At 44.8% G+C, this 21,629-nt stretch overlaps 1 protein-coding gene across 1 annotated transcript in view; it reads right to left on the bottom strand.

Annotated features, from left to right (window-relative positions):
* The window catches only part of SYNE1 (spectrin repeat containing nuclear envelope protein 1), a 2,319,318-nt gene that overhangs the window by 1,245,138 nt on the left and 1,052,551 nt on the right, over positions 1-21,629 (bottom strand). Inside the window, exon 59 of the mRNA XM_086926873.1 lies at positions 9,999-10,181. Within this exon, the coding sequence (XP_086782999.1) occupies positions 9,999-10,181 (183 nt within the window). The remainder of the gene's footprint in view (positions 1-9,998; positions 10,182-21,629) is intronic.

The raw sequence follows: 21,629 nt of genomic DNA, 5'->3' as shown, positions 1-21,629 counted from the left end.
AAGCGGACGCATATGTAGTCTCGCGTGCGGGACAATGGAGATGCAGGAGGCCATCATGCCTATCAACTGCATGAACACCTTCGCTGGAAGCGAGTGTTGGGGTCTGAATCGTTGGATCAGCGCCTGGATACTGGCGATTCTCACTGAATTCGGCTGCGCAGTGGCTGCCAGAGTGTCGATTGTGGCGCCCAGATACTGTCGCACGTGGGCGGGCTGGAGATGGGACTTTGGGTAGTTCAGAGAGAATCCCAGATCGTGCAGGAGGTGAATGGTGCGTGACACGTGGTCTACGCACTGCTGTTCCGTCTTTGCTTGAATGAGCCAGTCGTCCAGGTATGGAAAGACGTGGACGTGCTGGCGACGGAGATGCGCCGCCACAGTCGCTAGGCATTTCGTGAATACCCTTGGTGCTGTGGTGACCCCGAACGGCAGGACTCTGAACTGGTAATGCTGGTCTAAGATCGTAAATCTGAGATACTTTCGGTGGGAAGGATGCAGGGGAATATGAAAATAGGCATCCTTCAGATCCAGCGTAGCTAGAAAGTCCCCCTGTTGAAGCAGGGGAAGCACCTGCTGCAATGTGAGCATATGGAAGTGCTCCGAGTTGATGTACCAGTTCAGGGGCCTGAGGTCCAGGATCGGTCTGAGTGATCCGTCCTTTTTGGGGATCAAAAAATACAGGGAGTAAACCCCTGTTCCCCGCTCTTGCAATGGAACGAGCTCTATCGCCCCTTTTTGCAGCATGACTAGAACTTCTTGCTGCAACAAGGTCAAGTGCTCGCCGGACATAGCACGGCTTCTTGGCGGTATGTCCGGTGGAATGGACGTAAGTTCTAGACAGTACCCGTACTGGATAAGAGACCTCACCCACCTGTCCGTGGTGATGGACCTCCACGCCGGCAGGAACTGCTGGAGTCTCCCCCCGACAGGTGTCGTGTGATAGGGGGGCAGTGACAAGACGTCACTGCTTGTTGGTGGTGGTGGACCTGGAGCCATTGTTTCCACGTCCCCTGCCTTTGATATTATTGCCTCTGTAGCCACCCCTGCCCTTGTTGTTGTTATACGAGGGCTGGGTGTTACCCTTGTAGTATTGTGTGGACTGGGATGCCTGCCCCCTTGAGGTGCCTCTTGAATTGGAGCGGCGAAAGGAACCACCCCGAAACTGCTGGCTTTGTAAAGCCCCCATAGATTTGGCAGTTTCGGTATCTTTTTTCATCTTTTCTAGGGAGGCATCCACCTCAGGGCCAAACAGATGGTCAGGATTCACTGTTTGACTCAATATTGTGGTTTGGATGTCGGGTTTGAACCCCGAGATTCGAAGCCAGGCATGGCGTCTAAGTAACACACTTGTATTGATAGCCCTGGAGGCAGTGTCTGCCACATCTAGGGCACATTTGATGGATGCATTTGTAATGAGTTTACCCTCCTGAATGAGCATCTCTCCCGCCTCCTTGTATTGGTCAGGCAAGTGTTGCAGAATGGCCTCTAATGTGTCATAATGGGCCCTATCATAACGTGCAAGCAGGGCTTGGGTGTTAGAGATCCTCCAGATGTTAGCAGCCTGTGCAGCAATGCGTTTGCCTGATGCCTCAAAGATCTTGGACTCTTTGTCTGGGGGAGGAGCGTCACCAGTAGTCTGCGAATTCGCCCTCTTCCGAGCGTTGGAAACCACCAGGGAGTCCAATGGCAAGTGTCCCTTAATATACGTGGGATCCGTGGGCGCCGCTTTATATTTCCTGTCGATGCGAGGGTTGACCACCCGCGCCCGGGTGGGCTCCTTGAAAACCTCCTGTGCATGTTTCAGCACCCCTTTAAGCATCGGTAGAGTCTTGACTTGCTTTTCGGCTACCGAGAAGGTGTCGAATAAGAAGTCCGCATCCACGGGGTCCGAGTGCAGTTCGACGTCATGGTTCGCTGCAGCTCTCTCTATTAAGGCATTGAAGGCCGCCGAGTCCTCTGTCGGGGACGTCTTGGCGGCGAAAAGTTGAGTGTCCTGACCCGACTGCGGGTCCTCTGCGTCGCCTCCTGCGGCCCAGGGCACATGCTCCTCTTCCGGATCCGAGTACGCAGGATAGGTGTACTCGGCATCTTCCTCGTCCGCATCAGGCGCGGGGGAATGCGTCGGCGAGTGTTCCAAGGCCTGTGGGGACACAGGTTCCATCAGAGCCGAAGAGTCCGCAGAGTACTTCTTGTTCTTGAGCGGAATCTTAAAAGGTTCCAAGGCCGGCTCCGACGTAATCTTTTGTTTGAGGAGCGACAATTTTCCGGTGTTGGCGTCGATGATCACCTCACGACGTTCCTCCACCGCAAGCGGCTGAAGCCGAAGCTTCGACACCACCAAGGCAGCTTTCGGCGTCAATACCTCCTTTGCGTGCCCGCCCTGTTTTGGCGCGAAGGCCTTCGGCGCCGACTTGGGTGGAAGGGTAAAACGAATGGGCGTTTGCTCTTTAGTAGGCTTAGGCGTGAGCGTAGGCGCTACGGTGTCCTGAGCAGGAACCTCAGTGGACTTCCGGATCCGCTGTAAGGAGTCCCCCACTTTTTTCGTAAAGGCTGCCGAGGGCTGAACCGGCTCGAGCGACCCCTCATCTTCGAGAGCCTGATCACCGGTAGACTTCTTCTTCGGCCCCGACGCCCCATGTCTAGGCGCGTCGTCAGCCTGACGTTTCCTCGGAACCGTCTTCGGGTCCATGACCCCCTTCGGCGCCGACGCAGCCGCGTCTGGTGCCTTCGCCTTCGGCGCCGACCCAGAGGGCTTCGGGTCGGCCATTTTGGCGTGGCTCTTCAAGTCGGCCATTTTGGTCTTCTTGGAAGTTGACGCCTCCAGAACCTTCTTCACCAGCGCAACTTTCAGTTTCGGTTTCGCATCCGAGGGTGCGTGACCCGTTGGCTTCACTTTCGTTTTCTTCAACATAAGTGATGGCTTAGAAATGTCCGTGACCGGGCCCGTAGGCGGGGACGTAGGACTCATAGTTAGATCTTGGGTAAGGCCCGAAGGCGATCCCTCGACCTGGGCCGCATGAAGGGGAATAACCCCTGAGTCTGTATGGAGATGCTCCTCCTCCGAGCTATCTCCCATCGTGGCACAAGCCTGGTCGTCGTCCCCTACCTCGTCGGAGACTTCGTTATAGTCCTCCTCACCCGCGTCGTAGGTCTCCTCCTCGGACGCGGGCCCAGAGTCCGACCCTCGCACGTCGTCTTCTCCCTCGACAGATTCCTGGAAAATGTCATCTGGTGGGGGTGCCGAAGCAGACAACTGAGCCTGGAGCCGATTGGCCCGGCGAATCTTTAGAGTCTTCTTGCTTCGAAATTTCGAACACGCCATACAGGTGTCTTCGCGGTGATCCGGTGACAAGCAGGTATTGCACACAGGGTGCACGTCGAGGTGCGAATATTTAGAGTGACACAGCGGACACTTTTTGAACGGGGTCCGCTCCATAGCAAAGGGTGTAGTGTAGGCCCGTCCGCGTCGAAAGCACGTGGAAGGGCAGTAAGAGATCGGAGCTGAGAGTCAGAGAGAAAACCGTACGCAACTATACCGACGCCCAGCCTAAAGACCTTTTGGTCTCGAGTATAAAGTAGAACAACTATCGGTTCCGACAGAGGGAACCGAAACACATCCGAACCCAATGGCGGAAAAAAACAATCTGGGGATGGAGGCGATGCCCATGCGCACTGTAGTCCAGGGGAGGAGCCACCTATCTCGTGATACTTCGAAGACTCTTCCAGGACAACAATGTGCAATCATCCGGACCCAACACTAGGTGGCGGACTATGCACAGATATGAATTCAGCAGCCCACATGCCTCGAACATGTTTTTATATGTTTTATTTTAAAAAACAATGGTTTTAGAATATGAACTCTGCTGCTACTACGCTTTTTATATGGAAATTGTAAAGGTTTTAATTAACCAAACAATAAGTATTACTTACTTACTTACTGAACATAATGGCACCATAACAATAGAAATCTAGTAAGGAAAGCCAGAGATGTGACTTTTTAATGTTTTAATAAATATATCACCAAAAAGCATTACCCGCCAATCACGGTTAGCTTGTTTCCTTTGATTGGTACACAGGCGTGATTTAAAGCTGACCACGATGGAGTTCAGGTTGGATACAGAAACCAGGTTCAACACGTTCAGAAGTTTTGCCTTCTGGCTTAGTCTCTGAAATGGAAGTTAAAAATCCTCATCGAGGCAAGGCAGCAGACAGTGGTGGGAAAGGCTCCAAAATGAGGTCCCGGTGAAGCCAGTAACTTTTGCCAGGAAAGCTCAAAGTGGGAGAAATTCATTATTTGTAGCGAAGGAAAGTCCCTCACAAACCAGCTACATTTGGTGCCTTTGCCCAGTGATGATCTCTACATTTGGTCTTCATCACTTTTCGGAGTTCAGATTTATCTAGCGGGCAAGGTAACAAGCTGAAGACGAACAGGGCTCTATGAGGCCGGATACTCTCTGCATGGCATCTGCCTGAAATGGAACTGCTGCTGTGGAAACGCTCTGAGCTGGAGCAACCTGATTCTTTGGCCCAGGCTCAATGCAGCTTCATTAAACTGACTAGGTAGGTTTGTCCCAGTTTACCGGAGTTCTTTGGTGCAAAAACGTTCATAAGTCCCAGGTTTTCAGGATGTTAGGAAGAGTGCCCTTTAACACAGTTAAGGGTCCCAGGATCTCAGGAACAGACTCATTCCAGCAAAAATCCCCCAGTAGGGTCTAGGTTAGGTCCAGTTTGAACTGATAACCTGGGTTCTTTAGGAAAAGGGCTTCTAGCAGCTGGTTATATCCCTGTAGCTTAACTGGAGGTCAGCAAGGTGGTCCTTGGAGTCCCCTTCATTACTTCACTGCCCTGGGTACAAGTGGGAGCAGTCCTTTCTTTCATGTCTCCTCCCAGGTCTCAACAACAGGTGCAGCCAGGTTTCTGTCTTCCACAGGTCCTATGGCTTACCAAAGTCATGCCCATGGGCGCCATATTTATACATGGAACTAGCCTGTGGGTGGGTGTAACTCCTGGCCAGTCCCTAAAAAAAAGGGAACGGGTTCCCTGGGGTAACACTACTCACTTTTGTGGACCTTGCTGCATGCAGTACAGCAAACAATCCCACACTGCCCATTTCTTCCTAAAACCAAGATGGCAGAACCTTCATTCTCCTGTGCAGAACTCCTAGGCCCACCCCAGAAGTGTGACCAAGGAATTATGCAACCCCTCTTCTGTGGTCTCTCTAAACAAGTTCTGAGGGCTGCTCCTCTCCCACTGTGATTGGTAATTGGCTGACTAGATGGGCAAAAGAAGGCCCTCTCCAGGTGTCAGCTCACATTTGCCTGTGACAGGGTATGCCTCTTTGAAGTTAATCAGGTTCCTAGAAATAGCCCAGATAGTCCTACTACCAGAGAAACAGAACACATCCACAATCAAGGCTTTTTCTCAGCTCTGGGAGCAAGTTCACAACTTGCCAAGGGGGCTATAAAGCTCCTAGCTAACAGCTGGAAGCTCATGCAAATAGGCTGCTGGAGGCTTTAGGCAGGGAAAGAAACATTTTTTAAACTACCTTTCTTAAAGTATTTATCACAATTCTGACTTCACCAGTAAACTGGGCTTGTAATAAATATTTTAAAAAGTCCAAAAATAATGTTGCTGCTGTTACATAATCAGAGATAACATTATTCAATTAAATGTTGTAACCCAGTGTTTTCCAATGAAACATCTAACCCTGCTACCACAAAAATAGCTTATGGGTGCCTTGCCACTGTAAAGACAGGTTTAACATTACACTTTTACATAGTCCTGCTTTTCAAAACTATGCCCTCTGCCTTATAGGCAGTACAGCCTAAGCAGGGGAGAATTATTAATATTTAAAAGAAGGGTTTAGGCCTGACAAAAGAGGATATTTTGGCAGGTCGAATTCACAGCCTGAAAGGTGCACAAACAAGCTACAATGGTAGACCTGCAGTCATGTTTGCACTGTCACTATAGTGGGTAGCACAATGGGTACTAGTGACATTTAACTTAAAGGCCTTGGGTACACTTTATAACATATACTGGGGACTTATAGGATTACATTAAATAAGTCAATTTGGAGTTTAGCCCATTTTGACATGTTTTTGAGGTCGGAGCACATGCACAGGGCTGTGGTTAGCACAGTTCCAGTGCACAAAGTAAAAGAAATCAGCAGCGAGGGGTGTGGCCAACTGCCAATGGGAATGGCCGCCCGGTAGCCAAGCTCCGTCGCACCACTCCAGAAATATCTGCTTAAATAGATTTGCCCCGGCCGAATCATCGCCCCCTAGGGGCTTCCTGAATGCTGTGGCTGCAACCCGAGGTGCGGGCAAACTTTGGGGTCGATCGAGACTGCTGTTTGAGGGCGGCTCCATACACTGGCTCCACCTGAAGCGGCCACACCCGGCGTAAGTGTGGCCATAGAGATAGAGGCAGAGGCGTAGGCGGCTGTTGCACTACACACAAGGGGAAGGAGTGAACTACTAATACAGCCATGATTTGATCTGGGCCTGATGCACTGGCTGGGTCCCGTGAATCTGTCGGACATGTGGTCACCAGATCGGAGGGCTAAGTAAGTGGGGGTATGTCGAACTCAGAGCAACGGTGAGTGACCAGAGCCCCCCAGGTGTGCCCGACGGGTGCATCCCAGCATTGTATCGACGTGGGGCTGGAGGGCCATGTGCCAAAGCCGACAAGCCGAGTGGGTGATTCCACTGCAGGCGGCGGTGAGTAGCAGTCGCTCCCTAGCCCTGCAACCTCAACCTTCCCACGGAGCTGAGATGGCGATGGGCCGCAGCGGAAGAACTGCGACGCAAGCCAAACTGGAAAAGTTTGCATGGCAGAAATCTCAGGAGGAAAGGCTTGGCACTACCGGAGTCCAGGGTGAGGACTCAGAGCCCTCAAACAAAGATCTCCTAGCAGCAATCACCCCTGTGCGGACCTCTCTTGAAACCCGAATAGACACTGTAGCCACAGAAATGGCCCTAATGAGGGAGGACATGAGGAAAAGGGAGGACCGGGTGAGCACAGTTGAGAGCACGACTTCTGGTGTCTGACACAACCCTCTTTGACTTTGAAGGCAGAATGCGACGCAATAACATCTGAATTCTTGGTATTCCGGAATGGGCAGAGGGGCCAACTGCTGATCTGTTTGTTGAGGAGTTGATCCTCCAGTGTCTCCAACCAAGAGGCCTGTCCAAATGGGTGAGCAGCCATCACAACGCAGGCATTACCACGCGCTGCAATTACGACGCTGCTTTTACAACGCAAGTCGTTTCAATGACTTGCGCTGGAGGGCACTGTTGGAAAAGGAATAGTTTAATTTTCTATTCCAACACCTTCCCTACTGTAACGTGGGCTGGAGTTGGAATAGAAAATTAAACTATTCCACTATCCAGCGCTTACAGCGCAAGTCGTTGTAATGACGTGCGTTGTAAAAACAGTGTTGTAATGGCACGTGGGGTAAAAGCCCGCATTGTAATGTCATAAACCGTCCAAATGCTTCTCCATTGAACGAGCCCATCGGGTGCCAGGGGCAAGCCGAAACCAGGAGCCCCTCCCCGTCCGCTTCTGGCCCGAGTATTTTTTTTACGCACCCGTTACTTGATTCTGCAAACTGAGAGAGCTGCCCCCCCATTGACAATTGAAAACAGTAAAGTTTCATTCTTCCCGGACTTCACCTTGAGGGTCCAGAAACAGCGCCAAAGTTTCCTGGAAGTGAAGGGAGCTCTCAGGGACCAAGAGATCAAATATGCCATGTTGTTCCCTGCGAAGCTCCGAATTGAATCCAATGGAAGACTGTGGTTCTTCACCAGGCTGGACGATGCTTGGGACTGGCTTGACGGTTGGCGCACACGTGGTAAGAAATCACACAAATCTACACATATGGCGGGAGGTACCAGCGAGTGGCGTCAGCAGAAACGTTCCCCGCCACTCTCTGATTCAGAGTCTCGGAGCTCTCCGGGATGATAACGGATAATGGACCATTCATGGGGCTGGCTTGAGCTGTTTCTGTCTCACTTGGGCTACAGGGACTAAATGTTGTGTTCCTGCCATGGTTCCTTATCGTGTCGTCTGAGAGACAGACTAGTGTGCCTCTGATGTCTGAAGATGCTGGACAGTCAGGATTTACGAATCTGTGACTCCATATCACTTGAAGGTTAATTCAATATATGTTTTCACACCCGGCAGCTTTTAGGCCGGGGCTATATACTTGGTTTCACGTTTGCTGCCCTAGGGAGTGGGTTGGTACATGTTCCCGAAGTTGATAAGGGTGGGCGACAGGCACTCTGCAAGTTGGGGGTGGCGGGTGGTTTCTGACATTATGGAGGGAGGCAGGGTGGGGAGGGGGGCTCAATCTGGAAGGGAGGGGTTTGTTCATCTTTTTTATGTTTTGTATCAGTACTCCACAACGATTGGTTCTTCAATGTCACCAATGGGTTCACCGCAATTAGTCCACATAAAGTTTAATTAAGCTGCCTCCGGGCCACCAACAATACTCTGCTATGTAATGGAGGGAGGGCCCAGGGACCCCCTAATGGACGAGTTCACCTGGCTGTACACATCTCCACAAATGGTATTGATGGCTCATGGCTTAACACTTAGTTTGTCCACGAGGAATGTCAACGGCCTTGGGGACAAGATTAAGAGGGGTATTGTATTACAGTATATTAAACGGCAGGAGCTTGACATAGTGATGCTGCAGGAGACACACTTGGTCGGAGACTAATGTGGGGCTCTGAATAGAAAAAGTTACAGAATGGTAGTTCACTCCGGATTTACCTCGGGCTCCAGGGGTGTGGGGATTCTTATCCGTAAGGGTTGTCCATATATCATCCATAATACCTGGACAGATGCTCAGGATAGGTACGCAACAGTCACGGGCTCCTGGGAAGGGCGTGTACTTAATGTTGTCTCTGTCTATGCTCCCCCAGGACTACAACGACTGACACTACGTGACGTAGGCACCTTGCTGTTGGAACTGCCCTTGGAGGTGCTAGTGCTGGGGGGGATTTCAACCTCACAATGGATGGTTCTCCTGACCGTCTGCCGCTCCAGGAGGACCCACCGAGAGACTTGCAGCTCTATGAGTTTGCTAACGCACTCAGAGTGTTAGACATATGGTGATGGCTTATCCTGCTACACACACATTTCACATTCTAATCTGGGGCGCATGGTAGCCAATCTTGGATAGATTACATATTTAGGCACGCTCTGGATATCCACGCCTTCATAAGCTCGAGCCGCCTAGCCCGTGGGATTTCCGACCACTCTCCAGTCGGAAGGGTTGTATTCAATACCCTCCAGGACCATGTGAGTGAGCTGTGCGCGCTGAAGGCAAAGTCTGTCTGTTTTTAGATCATTTTTAAATCTTTGTGGTTTTCTTTTTACGGGGGCACTTGTATTCTTACACTGCTGCTGCTTTATTAATACGCACTTTAAAAACACTGGACCTTAAATCCCGGCATTTAACTTACCCTCTGCGTGATACTCTGTCTGCTTCCATGGGTCAACTGCTGAAACCGCCTTCTGGTTAAAAGGGCAAAAGACATGGACAGAGCTATGATTGCTGAGAAGACGGTGTTCAAGGGATAGGGTTGCCCCAGGAAGTGGGATCAGAAATGGGGGAAGTGGAATAAGAACAGAGGAGACATCTGCATTTCCCTGTCGGATGAGTTGCGGAGCGAACAACAAACCTTGAAGGCCCAGCTGACAGCAGAAGTGGGGTCTCCTCCTCCTGCCAATTAATAGACGAACTAACGCCAGATCTATGCCATTCAATATGATAGGATATGTAACCTTCTCTTTGACAATCTATCTTGTAATTGGCTTGGCTTTGAACAAGGGCAGTGAACTACTCTGGCTTTGTGGTACCTCTCCTGTGAGTTATCAGAAAAGTATGCGGAAATGATACAAAGAAAGAAAACAAAAGGGATGAGCACAGCACAGTCATCTGACAGCTACAACACACAAGGATCACAGTACTTCAATTTCTCAATCCATACCTCCAGAGCAGCCTCCTTTTGGTGAAGTGATGAAAGAAAACTTTTCCAGTCCTCCTTAGCTGTGCTAACTTTACTCTGAACACCTTTTCCCTTCTCCGATGACAGTATACTGCTCAAAAGTTCACCTTTTATGACAAGCGACTGTAACTTTTTCTGCCCATTTTCACTATCAGATAAGAACTCCTGAAAGAAAAGTAGTAATGTTAGTTGTGCCTTGACGTGTCCAACATCATCTATGTAAGTGTTATTACTTCATATTGTTGTTTATTTGTCATTCGGGTTGTGGTGAATAATGATTTGCAATACCTAGGAGTTTTGCTTTATCAATTGTATTTAATTCCTAAACATCTACATTACTCCTCCGTGCACCAAGTTGATGTTTCTACATGGGTATATATATTTGTGTTGCCTGTTCAGACTATGTCTCCTCATTACCCACCTCAGAATAGCCGGTGACATCCAGTAGAACCACATATTATACATCGACTCAGCAAAATAAATGTACGGCAGGCAAACAGTATTTTCCATACATTTTAAAATGCACCAGGTACGTCTGTCTTGGGAAACAGCCTTTAGAAAGCGGAAATTACTGTGCAGTGCCTTTGCCACACATTTTTACCATGCATGTCTATGCCACGTATGACTTTACCACACATGCAAAGGTCTGTTTAGGATGAGTATAAATGTGTGTGTGTGTGTGTGTGTATATATATATATATTCACTGAAAAAACCATAGGTTATAGACCATATATAGTTAGGAATTCGCATTTACAAAACCTTATTTTACTCACACAAAACCATTGAAATTCCATATATAGTTAGTTGCACTAACTATATATCGCGCACCCGCAATCCACTGCTGATGATGTCACATATTACATCATTCATGACATGGTCAGTGACATCACTGATGACATCACTGATGACATCTCAAATGACATCACTGATGACATCTCAAATGACATCACTGATGACATCACTGATGACATCTCATTTGACATTACTGATCACATCACTGTTGATATCATTCATGTGATAATACGATGAACCTCTTCAGACTCTAATATAACCTTAGATACAATCAGTGTAAAGAGACACTCACAGGCTGTCACTCATCCATGGAGTTACTCACACACCTAGTCAGTCATGCAAAGAATCAATCACACCTCCATTTCCTCAACTATACAGTTATACACACCTTACTTATTCAAACATATACTAACACATATTTACTCCCTTATACAATCCCTGATACAAGTTCACAATGATCCATACAGCCACTCACACATTCACTGGCTCTTATGCACAGTTATTTATATATGTCAACTCTCACATGTACTGTGTTTTACATATGTACTTACTTTGACATGTAGCACTGAGATATCCATTCACTCACCAATACACTCATGCACACAGTCAACCGCCCATACAGCTGTTTCCACATGCACTTTTGAAACCATACATCTAGTGAATCAACTGCTCACACATCTATGCACAGAGTCATACACCTCCCAGCCCCCCACACACACACTCAGTCTCCCATACAAATACTTGGGCAACCAATCAATAACCCATATAGTTACTCATATAGCTACTTATCAACACATGCAACAGTTTACAGAACAACAGACATCATGATGCACAAATTAAGACAGTTTAGTCACTAACCCATGCACTCAGTGAGACACATTTAATCACTCACTCATACAGTCAGTCATGCACCTACTAAATCCTTCATCCAGACACTTATACATCCACTCATTCTTCAATATGTAAGACATATTTTAACTTTACAGAAACATACAGTCACTGGATGTTGTCATCAGTGATGTCATCAGTGATGTCATTTGAGATGTCATCAGTGATGTCATCAGTGATGTCACTGACCATGTCATGAATGATGTAATATGTGACATCATCAGCAGTGGATTGCGGGTGCGCGATATATAGTTAGTGCAACTAACTATATATGGAATTTCAATGGATTTGTGTGAGTAAAATAAGGTTTTGTAAATGCGAATTCCTAACTATATATGGTCTATAACCCATGGTTTTTTCAGTGAATTTTCAAGGTTTTGTAAATGCTAATTCCTAACTATATATGGTCTATAACCTATGGTTTTTTCAGTGAATATATATATATACATACATATATAAACATATATCATCTGTATATCTATATAAATACAAACATAAATGCATGCATACATATACTTATATGCATACAGATGCATGTTATTTACATGAAAGTTGAAAAAACACTAATAAAAGCAAAGCTAAAAAGCCACCTCATTACAAACAGAATGGCTTTAACTTAAACGAGGGCGAGATCTATTGCATTTTCAATGCTTGTTTACTTTGGTTCCATCAAGAAGGCATTAAGATGTGTCACACATTTGCCATAAATTCTGAATGTTAGCACTCTAGTTTTCATTAGATCACTGTAGTAAAGCTACTGCTCACCAGGGACGTCTGCTGCTGGTATTCAAAGTGCATGTTTCAGTCTGCATGTCAGAATTTTTTTAATGAAATAGAAGAGGATTTGAGAAGTCACTCAAAATGATCCCTAATTTTTCTTTCTGAAGCACTAATCATACTTTCTATGGCAAAATTAACCCCCTCATGTTGTTCCTTTTTAAAATGAGTGTTTTCAGACTTACCACTTCATTCCAATCAAGATGGCTTCTGGTGTGCCATACTTTTGTCATAAGTAAGACTGTTAGCGCTCTAGTTGTTCTTTAGAACACTCTGGGACATTCTGTCATTGGGCTATACTTGGGGTACATCTGGGTGATATTTGGGCTACATTTAGGCTCTTTTGTCTCTGGTGGCCATCTTGGGAGACTGTATGTCAGAATTTTTTAATGAAATTGGAGAGGGTTTGAGAAGTCACTCAAAATGTGCCCTAATTTTTCTTTCTGCAGCACTAATCATAATTCATATGGCAAAATATACCCCCTCATTTTGTTCCTTTTTAAATTAAATGTTTTAAGAGTTACCACTTTATTCCAATCAAGATGGCTTCAGGTGTGCCATACCTTTGTAATAAGTAGGACTGTTAGCGCTCTAGTTGTTCTTTAGAACACTCTGGGACATTCTGTCATTGGGCTATACTTGGGCTACATCTGGGTGATATTTGGGCTACATTTGGGCTCTTTTGTCTCTGGTGGCCATTTTGGGAGACTGCATGTCAGAATTTTTTAATGAAATAGAAGAGGATTTGAAAAGTCACTCAAAATGTGCCCTAATTTTTCTTTCTGCAGCACTAATAATACCTTCTATTGCATAATATACCCCCTCATTTTGTTCCTTTTTAAATTAAATGTTTTAAGAGTTACCACTTTATTCCCATCACAATGGCTCCAGGTGTGCTATACCTTTGTAATACGTAGGACTGTTAGCGCTCTAGTTGTTCTTTAGAACACTTTAGGAGGCTGCAGTAGAGCACAAAGGAATCAACTGACAGTCTCTGTCCTTGTTGGATGTACAGGTTTTACTGAGAATGTCAGACTTCATTTTCACATGACTGAGAAAGATAATGTGAATTTACAGAAAATATGCTTTCAGTTTAGCTTATAGATCCCCTTCCAAACCACTGTGGGAAAATCATGAGATATTAGTTTTCTTTCAAACAATATTCATGATATCACAGCAGAAGGTTTTTTCACATGGTAAAATCACCTTAGAACCCACCACAATTCCTAAAACGAGTATGGTACCATCAACAAATGATTTATAATGTAACTAAAGTCCTAAAACCCTCTATTAACTACAATGCTTTTTAATGAGGTGCTATCATGTATATTGGTCCCAAGATGGCTGCCAACACTTCTTGGATGAAGTGCTGACAGCCAATCAGATCAGATGTGTGGTTAGGCTCCGCCCAGATATATATCTTTTTTTGAACCTAAATTACTCAAAATCCACTGGAGCACATATATTGAGACCTAGCAAAGGCACATCGGGCTAACAGTCCCTACAATTTTGCCAAGTTTCGTGCAAATCCATTCAGCCGTTCGAGCTAAAAGTGAGGCCAACCGCCCTATGGAAATTAACATGGGAAAAACGCGTTTTGGGACCCCCCTTTTTTCTCAGCCCCCCCTTGATGAAACCCCCCCAAATTGTCAGGGGCTGCTCAGAAACAAAATGTTCCATTTTCCTGAAAATTTCAGCCAATTCCGTCCACAAACGCCAAAGTTATTAGACATAGAATTTTTAAAAATCCCATAGAGAAAAAATCCTAACTATATATACCTACTGGCGACCGCCAGTAGGTAATATATATATATATATAAAATTCTCTGAAAAAATCATAGGTTATAGACCATATATAGTTAGGAATTCGCATTTACAAAACATTATTTTACTCACACAAAACCATTGAAATTCCATATATAGTTAGTTGCACTAACTATATATCGCGCACCCGCAATCCACTGCTGATGATGTCACATATTACATCATTCATGACATGGTCAGTGACATCACTGATGACATCACTGATGACATCTCAAATGACATCACTGATGACATCTCAAATGACATCACTGATGACATCACTGATGACATCTCATTTGACATTACTGATCACATCACTGATGATATCATTCATGTGATAATATGATGAACCTCTTCAGACTCTAATATAACCTTAGATACAATCAGTGTAAACAGACACTCACAGACTGTCACTCATCCATGGAGTTACTCACACACCTAGTCAGTCATGCAAAGAATAAATCACACCTCCATTTCCTCAACTATACAGTTATACAAACTTTACTTATTCAAACATATACTAACACATATTTACTCTCTTATACAATCCCTGATACAAGTTCACAATGATCCATACAGCCACTCACACATTCACTGGCTCTTATGCATAGTTATTTATATATGTCAACTCTCACATGTACTGTGTTTTACATATGTACTTACTTTGACATGTAGCACTGAGATATCCATTCACTCACCAATACACTCATGCACACAGTCAACCGCCCATACAGCTGTTTCCACATGCACTTTTGAAACCATACATCTAGTGAATCAACTGCTCACACATCTATGCACAGAGTCATACACCTCCCAGCCACCCACACACACACTCAGTCTCCCATACAAATACTTGGGCAACCAATCAATAACCCATATAGTTACTCATATAGCTACTTATCAACACATGCAACAGTTTACAGAACAACAGACATAATGATGCACAAATTAAGACAGTTTAGTCACTAACCCATGCACTCAGTGAGACACATTTAATCACTCACTCATACAGTCAGTCATGCACCTACTAAATCCTTCATCCAGACACTTATACATCCACTCATTCTTCAATATGTAAGACATATTTTAACTTTACAGAAACATACAGTCACTGGATGTTGTCATCAGTGATGTCATCAGTGATGTCATTTGAGATGTCATCAGTGATGTCATCAGTGATGTCACTGACCATGTCATGAATGATGTAATATGTGACATCATCAGCAGTGGATTGCGGGTGCGCGATATATAGTTAGTGCAACTAACTATATATGGAATTTCAATGGTTTTGTGTGAGTAAAATAAGGTTTTGTAAATGCGAATTCCTAACTATATATGGTCTATAACCTATGATTTTTTCAGTGAATTTTCAAGGTTTTGGAAATGCTAATTCCTAACTATATATGGTCTATAACCTATGGTTTTTTCAGTGAATTTTCAAGGTTTTGTAAATGCTAATTCCTAACTATATATGGTCTATAGCCTATGGTTTTTTCAGTGAATATATATATATATACATACATATATAAACATATATCATCTGTATATCTATATAAATACAAACATAAATGCATGCATACATATACTTATATGCATACAGATGCATGTTATTTACATGAAAGTTGAAAAAACACTAATAAAAGCAAAGCTAAAAAGCCACCTCATTACAAACAGAATGGCTTTAACTTAAACGAGGGCGAGATCTATTGCATTTTCAATGCTTGTTTACTTTGGTTCCATCAAGAAGGCATTCAGATGTGTCACACATTTGCCATAAATTCTGAATGTTAGCACTCTAGTTGCACATTAGATCACTGTAGTAAAGCTACTGCTCACCAGGGACGTCTGCTGCTGGTATTCAAAGTGCATGTTTCAGTCTGCATGTCAGAATTTTTTTAATGAAATAGAAGAGGATTTGAGAAGTCACTCAAAATGATCCCTAATTTTTCTTTCTGAAGCACTAATCATACTTTCTATGGCAAAATTAACCCCCTCATGTTGTTCCTTTTTAAATTGAGTGTTTTCAGACTTACCACTTCATTCCAATCAAGATGGCTTCTGGTGTGCCATACTTTTGTCATAAGTAAGACTGTTAGCGCTCTAGTTGTTCTTTAGAACACTCTGGGACATTCTGTCATTGGGCTATACTTGGGGTACATCTGGGTGATATTTGGGCTACATTTAGGCTCTTTTGTCTCTGGTGGCCATCTTGGGAGACTGTATGTCAGAATTTTTTAATGAAATTGAAGAGGGTTTGAGAAGTCACTCAAAATGTGCTCTAATTTTTCTTTCTGCAGCACTAATCATAATTCATATGGCAAAATATACCCCTCATTTTGTTCCTTTTTAAATTAAATGTTTTAAGAGTTACCACTTTATTCCAATCAAGATGGCTTCAGGTGTGCCATACCTTTGTAATAAGTAGGACTGTTAGCGCTCTAGTTGTTCTTTAGAACACTCTGGGACATTCTGTCATTGGGCTATACTTGGGCTACATCTGGGTGATATTTGGGCTACATTTGGGCTCTTTTGTCTCTGGTGGCCATTTTGGGAGACTGCATGTCAGAATTTTTTATTGAAATAGAAGAGGATTTGAAAAGTCACTCAAAATGTGCCCTAATTTTTCTTTCTGCAGCACTAATAATACCTTCTATTGCATAATATACCCCCTCATTTTGTTCCTTTTTAAATTAAATGTTTTAAGAGTTACCACTTTATTCCCATCACGATGGCTCCAGGTGTGCTATACCTTTGTAATAAGTAGGACTGTTAGCGCTCTAGTTGTTCTTTAGAACACTCTGGGACATTCTGTCATTGGGCTATACTTGGGCTACATCTGGGTGATATTTGGGCTACATTTGGGCTCTTTTGTCTCTGGTGGCCATTTTGGGAGACTGCATGTCAGAATGTTTTAATGAAATAGAAAAGGATTTGAGAAGTCACTCAAAATGTGCCCTAATTTTTCATTCTGCAGCACTAATCATACTTTCTATGGCAAAATATACCCCCTCATGTTGTTTCTTTTTAAATTAAATGTTTTAAGAGTTACCACTTTATTCCAATCAAGATGGCTTCAGGTGTGCCATACCTTTGTAATAAGTAGGACTGTTAGCGCTCTAGTTGTTCTTTAGAACACTCTGGGACATTCTGTCTTTGGGCTATACTTGGGCTACATCTGGGTGATATTTGGGCTACATTTGGGCTCTTTTGTCTCTGGTGGCCATTTTGGGAGACTGCATGTCAGAATGTTTTAATGAAATAGAAAAGGATTTGAGAAGTCACTCAAAATGTGCCCTAATTTTTCATTCTGCAGCACTAATCATACTTTCTATGGCAAAATATACCCCCTCATGTTGTTTCTTTTTAAATTAAATGTTTTAAGAGTTACCATTTTATTCCAATCAAGATGGCTTCAGGTGTGCCATACCTTTGTAATAAGTAGGACTGTTAGCGCTCTAGTTGTTCTTTAGAACACTCTAGGAGGCTGCAGTAGAACACAAAGGAATCAACTGACAGTCTCTGTCCTTGTTGGATGTACATGTTTTACTGAGAATGTCAGACTTCATTTTCACATGACTGAGAAAGATAATGTGAATTTACAGAAAATATGCTTTCAGTTTAGCTTATAGATCCCCTTCCAAACCACTGTGGGAAAATCATGAGATATTAGTTTTCTTTCAAACAATATTCATGATATCACAGCAGAAGGTTTTTTCACATGGTAAAATCACCTTAGAACCCACCACAATTCCTAAAACGAGTATGGTACCATCAACAAATGATTTATAATGTAACTAAAGTCCTAAAACCCTCTATTAACTACAATGCTTTTTAATGAGGTGCTATCATGTATATTGGTCCCAAGATGGCTGCCAACACTTCTTGGATGAAGTGCTGACAGCCAATCAGATCAGATGTGTGGTTAGGCTCCGCCCAGATATATATCTTTTTTTGAACCTAAATTACTCAAAATCCACTGGAGCACATATATTGAGACCTAGCAAAGGCACATCGGGCTAACAGTCCCTACAATTTTGCCAAGTTTCGTGCAAATCCATTCAGCCGTTCGAGCTAAAAGTGAGGCCAACCGCCCTATGGAAATTAACATGGGAAAAATGTGTTTTGGGACCCCCCTTTTTTCTCGGCCCCCCCTTGATGAAACCCCCCCAAATTGTCAGGGGCTGCTCAGAAACAAAATGTTCCATTTTCCTGAAAGTTTCAGCCAATTCCGTCCACAAACGCCAAAGTTATTAGACATAGAATTTTCAAAAATCCCATAGAGAAAAAATCCTAACTATATATACCTACTGGCGACCGCCAGTAGGTAATATATATGTATATATATATATGTCATTTGAGATGTCATCAGTGATGTCATGAGTGATGTCACTGACCATGTCATCAGTGATGTAATATGTGACATCATCAGCAGTGCATTGCGGGTGCGCGAGTTATAGTTAGCTGAACTAACTAGAACGGGGGAATTTCAAAGGTTTTGTATGAGTAAAATGACCAGCTAACTATAACTGTTATGAAACCTATGGTTTTTTCAGTGAATTTCAAAGGTTTTTAAAATGCTAATTCCTAACTATAATGTGTGTAAAACCTATGGTTTTTTCAGTGAACTTCAAAGGTTTTTTAAATGCTAATTCCTAACTATAACGTGGCTGTAACCTATGGTTTTTTAAGTGAATTTCAATGGTTTTGTAAATGAAATTTGTTTAATGTAATAATTGTTATATTTTTTATACTGATTTACTACATTATTATAAATTTTTTATTTTTAGATATATTATTTTTTAAATTACATTACATATTTTTAATATAAATTGATAAAAAATGTTTGTACACCTCTCTGCAACGCAGCCCCCTTACGCGTTTGCAGAGGGGGAACTAATTCCCTTGCATACTGGGTGTCCCTGGGGGCCAACTAGCCCACCAGGAACCTCCAGTATTCCCCAGGGGGCTGCATTGCAGAGAGGTGTAATGAGGCCACACCCTTTTTTACACCTCTCTGCAGCGCAGCCCACGGGTGCGTTTGCAGAGGGGGAACTAATTCCCCTTGCATACTGGGGGTCCCTGGGGGCCAACTAGTCCACCTGGCACCTCCAGTATGCGCCAGGGGCTGCATTGCAGAGAGGTGTAATGAGGCTATGTCCCTTTTTACACCTCTCTGCAACGCAGCCCCCTGGTGCGTTTGCAGAAGGGAAACTAATTCCCCTTTTATATTGGTTGTCCCTGGTGGCCAACTAGCCCACCTGGAACCTCCAGTATGTGCCAGGGGGCTGCATTGCAGAGAGGTGTAATGAGGCCACACCCTTTTTTACACCTCTCTGCAACGCAGCCCCCGGGCGCGTTTGCAGAGGGAGAACTAATTCCCCTTGCATACTGGGTTTCCCTGGGGGCCAACTAGCCCACCTGGAACCTCCAGTATGCGCCAGGGGCTGCATTGCAGAGAGGTGTAATGAGGCTAAGCCCCTTTTTACACCTCTCTGCAACGCAGCTCCCGGGCATGTTTGCAGAGGGGGAACTAATTCCCCTTGCATACTGGGGGTCCCTGGGAGGCCACTAGCCCACCAGGAGCCTCCAGTATGCGCCAGGGGGCTGCGTTGCTTTGCCCCGGAGGGCGGGGGTCCCCGGGGCAGTGTGGGGGGGATTGGGCACCCCCCACACTTCTTTATCACTATGCCCCCACAATTTGGTCCCCCTGGGGGGTAATTTTTAAATAAACATACCGGGTTTCTTTTAAAAAACATTTTTGGCCTTGGGGGTCCCTGTGGGACCCCCTGAGCAGGCCTAGGGGGTCAGGGTGCTTCTACCCTGCCCCCTTTTTGAGTTCTACACTTTTTATTTTCAGCTTTCTTGTGCCTCAGTCTACTGAGGCACAAGATGGCTGCCATCAATTTCTGTTTTGGAGTGTTGACAGACAGTGGCAGCCAATCAGCATGAAGCTCGTGCACGGCAAGGTGCGCGCACGGTGCGCGCATGGTGCACTCTTATAGATATATAATTGATTTCAACTTTAATTTTATCAGCAACTACTGGATGGATTTACACCATTTAAACAAAAGCGTGATCTGCGTACCAGACCCTACAATTTCCCAAATTTGGTGTAATTCCGTTCAGCCAGCGGTTCGGCCTGTAGCCGTGTCTAATCGTCCTATGGAAATTAACACAGGAAAAACACATTTTGGGACCCCCCTTTTTTCTCGGCCCCCGCTTGACGAATCTTTCCGAGACTTTCAGGGAAGGAGCGGAGCGGGCCATCTTCTTAGAGAAATTCGCGGAGATTCATCAACCGGCACCAAAGTTATTCCCAATAGAATGTTGCGGATTTCCTATGGAAACTAGGTCCTAACTATAACTATCTACTGGCGACCACCAGTAGGATATATTTATATATATATATATATATATATATTCACTGAAAAAAACATAGGTTATAGACCATATATAGTTAGGAATTAGCATTTACAAAACCTTATTTTACTCACACAAAACCATTGAAATTCGCATATATAGTTAGTTGCACTAACTATATATCGCGCATGCGCAATCCACTGCTGATGATGTCACATATTACATCATTCATGACATGTCACATATTACATTCCTCCCAAGCCACGCAGCACAGGCTCTCGAAACAGCAACAGGGTCCCAAGGGAACAGGGACCTCCAGCCACTCCACACGATTAGAAATTTGCTCTGATGTCCGCAATTAAGTCTCGAGCAGCGCCCGCGAAGCGGGGGCCCCGAGAGGTTATAAGGCACTGAGAGGTGGCGCGGCACTGAGAGGGGGCGCGGCACGGCCGGGAAGAGGAACCAGCTGTGGGTCTTCTGCTGAATGCTAGTCCTCGCAGTCCCGGTCTCTGTTCCTCTCTCCTCCCAAGCCACGCAGCACAGGCTCTCGAAACAGCAACAGGGTGCCAAGGGAACAGGGACCTCCAGCCACTCCACATCCCGTTGAGACAGAGAGTCCAGTTCAAGTCTCTCTGCTTGGTCTTTAAAGCCCTCCATGGGTCGGGCCCTGCTCTTTTGCAAAGTAAGTCCGCGTGGCATGCGCCGGTCCGTAACCTTCGATCCTCCTCAGCTAGATTGGTGACGATACCAAAATTTAAGAAAGCCAAAGCAGGAGGAAGATCATTTGATGTGGCTGCAGCAAAACTGTGGAATGCCCTTTAGGCTGAGCTCAGACAAACCTCTGACCTCCTCCTATTCAGAAGTTTAAAAACATGGCTATTCCAGAAGTTCTAGATTGTCATCAGTCTTGACCCCCTCTGTTATGAGTCTGCCAGCGCCAGGATGCCTTCTAGGTGATAGCGCGCTTTAGAAATTAAATAAATAAAATAAAT

The sequence above is a fragment of the Lissotriton vulgaris genome, chromosome 6 (assembly GCF_964263255.1).
Source record: "Lissotriton vulgaris chromosome 6, aLisVul1.2, whole genome shotgun sequence".
Classification (NCBI taxonomy): domain Eukaryota; kingdom Metazoa; phylum Chordata; class Amphibia; order Caudata; family Salamandridae; genus Lissotriton; species Lissotriton vulgaris.
This window is presented reverse-complemented; position numbering and strand designations above follow the sequence as displayed.